This window comes from Squalius cephalus (assembly GCF_949319135.1).
Source record: "Squalius cephalus genome assembly, chromosome: 5".
Lineage (NCBI taxonomy): Eukaryota > Metazoa > Chordata > Actinopteri > Cypriniformes > Leuciscidae > Squalius > Squalius cephalus.
Window position 1 is genome coordinate 37,877,182 of NC_137126.1, and position 2,615 is coordinate 37,879,796.

The following is a 2,615-nucleotide window of genomic DNA, read 5'->3' on the forward strand; positions in this document are numbered from 1 at the left end:
AAAATAAAGAGCATATTAACTCTTATCCCACTCAACATGTCATTTTAAACAATATTTATAAATTATAAAATGTTATAAAACACTCTTTGGGCTTCAAGAGTGTGAATTTCCAGCAAGAACTGAGAAAACGTGAGCTCCAAAGAGCAGCTTTAATTGATAAATAAAACATGAAATGACATTGGAATTTTTTTTAAACTTAACCACAGACACCCACTAATTTTAACTCACCAACTGTCTACATGATGTTTGTGTAAAAATACAAGGGAAAATAATTCCCTTGAAGGGGCAGATAATGACACTGCAGGAACAATGAACTTTCATGAGAACAGCTTGTCTTCTCTACTGTCTTGAATTAGCCCTGCACAAAAACACATAATATCATCTAAAACCTTCTGACACAACCTCCAGCCAGACCTAAAGATGACCTGGACCATAGCATGAGATGAAGAAGAAATCAGGCTTCTTATCTCTGATAGGCTGAGACATTCAGGAGAAAAGTAAACACACACACACAGAGATGGTGTCACTCCATTATGATATTCTGGTTCATAGGAATAAGACAAGAGTGGCATGTGTGTGTGTTTCCATCTCTCCCTGCTGCTTCCAGTTTAAGTTAATCCTGTTTTCCCTCTCTCCATTGGCGTGATCCTTCATTCCATGCAACGTAAACAAAGAGTGCCAGAACCACGTGGACGGCAAGCACAGCAACGATGGCAGCATAGAAATAGCTGTCATTGCTGGAGTAACCCAGAAAGGCTGTGAAGAAAAGAACAGAATTAAGGAGAAATTATGGTAAAAGCAAACCAGTAAATAAGGACTTAATATAATGGCTTGTAGAGTAACACATAGATATTTAGCACTGGAACTTTGTGTGGATTGTCCAACAATAATCAGAACAGCAGTCCTTGATGATGATAATAATAATAATAATAATAGTAAGTAGCCTCCCAGACAGCAACATAGTGTTGGCCCAGATCCGGCCCACACCTGGGCCGCACGTGTACCAGGTGTGGGCCGACACTATGTTGCTGTCTGTCTGGACTATTATTATTATTTAAATAAACAAATAAATAAAGTTGGCTTATCAGCCTTTGGAAGCAAAATACCTTCAAAGAGAAAAGACTTTGATGTAAAATACAGTCCGATGGGGAGAGTTATCATCAGAATAGTGAAAAACAATAGTGTCTTGAGCACAGAGACAAGAGAACCGTCATTCCTGAATAAATACAAGAGGAAGAAAGAGACAATGAGAGATTAGACAAATTAAAGTAGTCGAAATGTGAATTTGAAATGATTTGGAATCACCAAGTGCACCAAATACATTAATGATATTATATGTAAATGTTTATTTCATTTTAATCCGTTAGTTTCTTGGCCTTAGTGATTGTGATTTTGGTGTGAGAGGTCACGTGAAGTCTGAGCAGAATAACGTTAAGCACATTATATCAAATATCTTACCCTTTGAAATCAGGCACGGTTCCGGGAATGGACCCGACATCTGTCTTGTCGTATTTTTCCATTGTGTATTTTTATTCATAGGCAAAAAAAGAGAAAAATCTTGAAAGGAACTCAATCGCTGATAATTCCGTGCTGCGACATCTTGAATTATGTGCGCTTCCGGGTCTTTGTCACATGATCTAGATGATCATGACAGCAGTTGTGTGCATGTTTACGCATGTCCGCTAAGGGGCGCCGCAGTACTGCAACGCGCGTTTCTAGTAGTAGGCTACAAGAGTATACATGAAAACTATCTATATCCATGATCTAGGCCAGTGGTTTCAATCACGCACATTTTGTATGACTTCCCTTACCACACCTGATTCAAAGGAGAGAGATCCATGAACGAAACTGAGTAGGCTATGTCGAATAAAAGAGACATAAATGTGCAGAGCTGCTGTGAGTCCACATACCAGCACTAAAAACCACTGGTGACCTCTCTTCCTCTCAGTAACTTTTAGAAAAAGTAGGGGAGACCGGGGATTGTAACACTTTTTGCTTCAGCAACTATAACTCGCTGAATTTTTTAGCTTGAGTTCTCAAACTTTTATACAAAGTACCCACATTTGTTTACTACAAATGGAACCAATTCAGCACCTCTACAAGAATATCACAGACCTCGTGAGTTGATGTCAAAAGCATGGTGTTCCTTTGTTACAACCTACCCCACTACTGGGGTAGGTTGTAACACATGTTGCCGTAAGTTGTGACAATAGACAAAAGAAGTAAAAATGGATGCCATACCATGATATTGTTCAAAAAAAGATTTATTTAAATAAAAGAACAATGCCTCCCTCTCTTTGACTCACGTGTGTGTGTGTGTGTGTGTGTGTGTGTGTGTGTGTGTGTTTAAATTTACCTACTAGAACAAACTTACTTAACATTACACTTAATAATAACACTAGGCTACTACAATGTACCTAATTAAATAACATCTTTGTACATCTTTAGGTCTAACAAAAATAAAAAAATATATATGTCTGTGTGTGTAAATTAATCTAGGCTACTAAACAAACATACGTAACGGTACTTAATAAACACTACTACAATGTACCAGATTAAAGAACACCTTTGTACATCTTTAAGTCTAACAAACAAATAACATGTCAATGTGCGTG

The 2,615-nt window shown here is 37.7% G+C and overlaps 1 protein-coding gene across 1 annotated transcript; it reads right to left on the minus strand.

The window, feature by feature from the left end:
* Positions 1-405: 405 nt before the first annotated feature.
* Positions 406-1,639, minus strand: vma21 (vacuolar ATPase assembly factor VMA21). Its single transcript, XM_079870522.1, has 3 exons — positions 1,459-1,639; positions 1,107-1,216; positions 406-756 (listed from the first exon to the last, which is right to left on the minus strand). The coding sequence occupies exons 1-3, from the start codon at positions 1,518-1,520 to the stop codon at positions 614-616; spliced, it is 315 nt and encodes a 104-aa protein (XP_079726648.1). The 5' UTR covers positions 1,521-1,639; the 3' UTR covers positions 406-613.
* Between the last annotated feature and the right edge of the window lie 976 nt (positions 1,640-2,615).

What these genes read in the sequence shown, in the direction of transcription:
- vma21 (XM_079870522.1), bottom strand. Translation starts at nt 1,520, where the DNA reads ATGGAAAAATACGACAAGACAGATGTCGGGTCCATTCCCGGAACCGTG. An exon ending in ACCGTGCCTGATTTCAAAGG is followed by an intron (nt 1,217 to 1,458) that starts GTAAGATATTTG and finishes GTATTTATTCAG; the next exon opens with GAATGACGGTTCTCTTGTCT. An exon ending in AAAGTCTTTTCTCTTTGAAG is followed by an intron (nt 757 to 1,106) that starts GTATTTTGCTTC and finishes TTTTCTTCACAG; the next exon opens with CCTTTCTGGGTTACTCCAGC.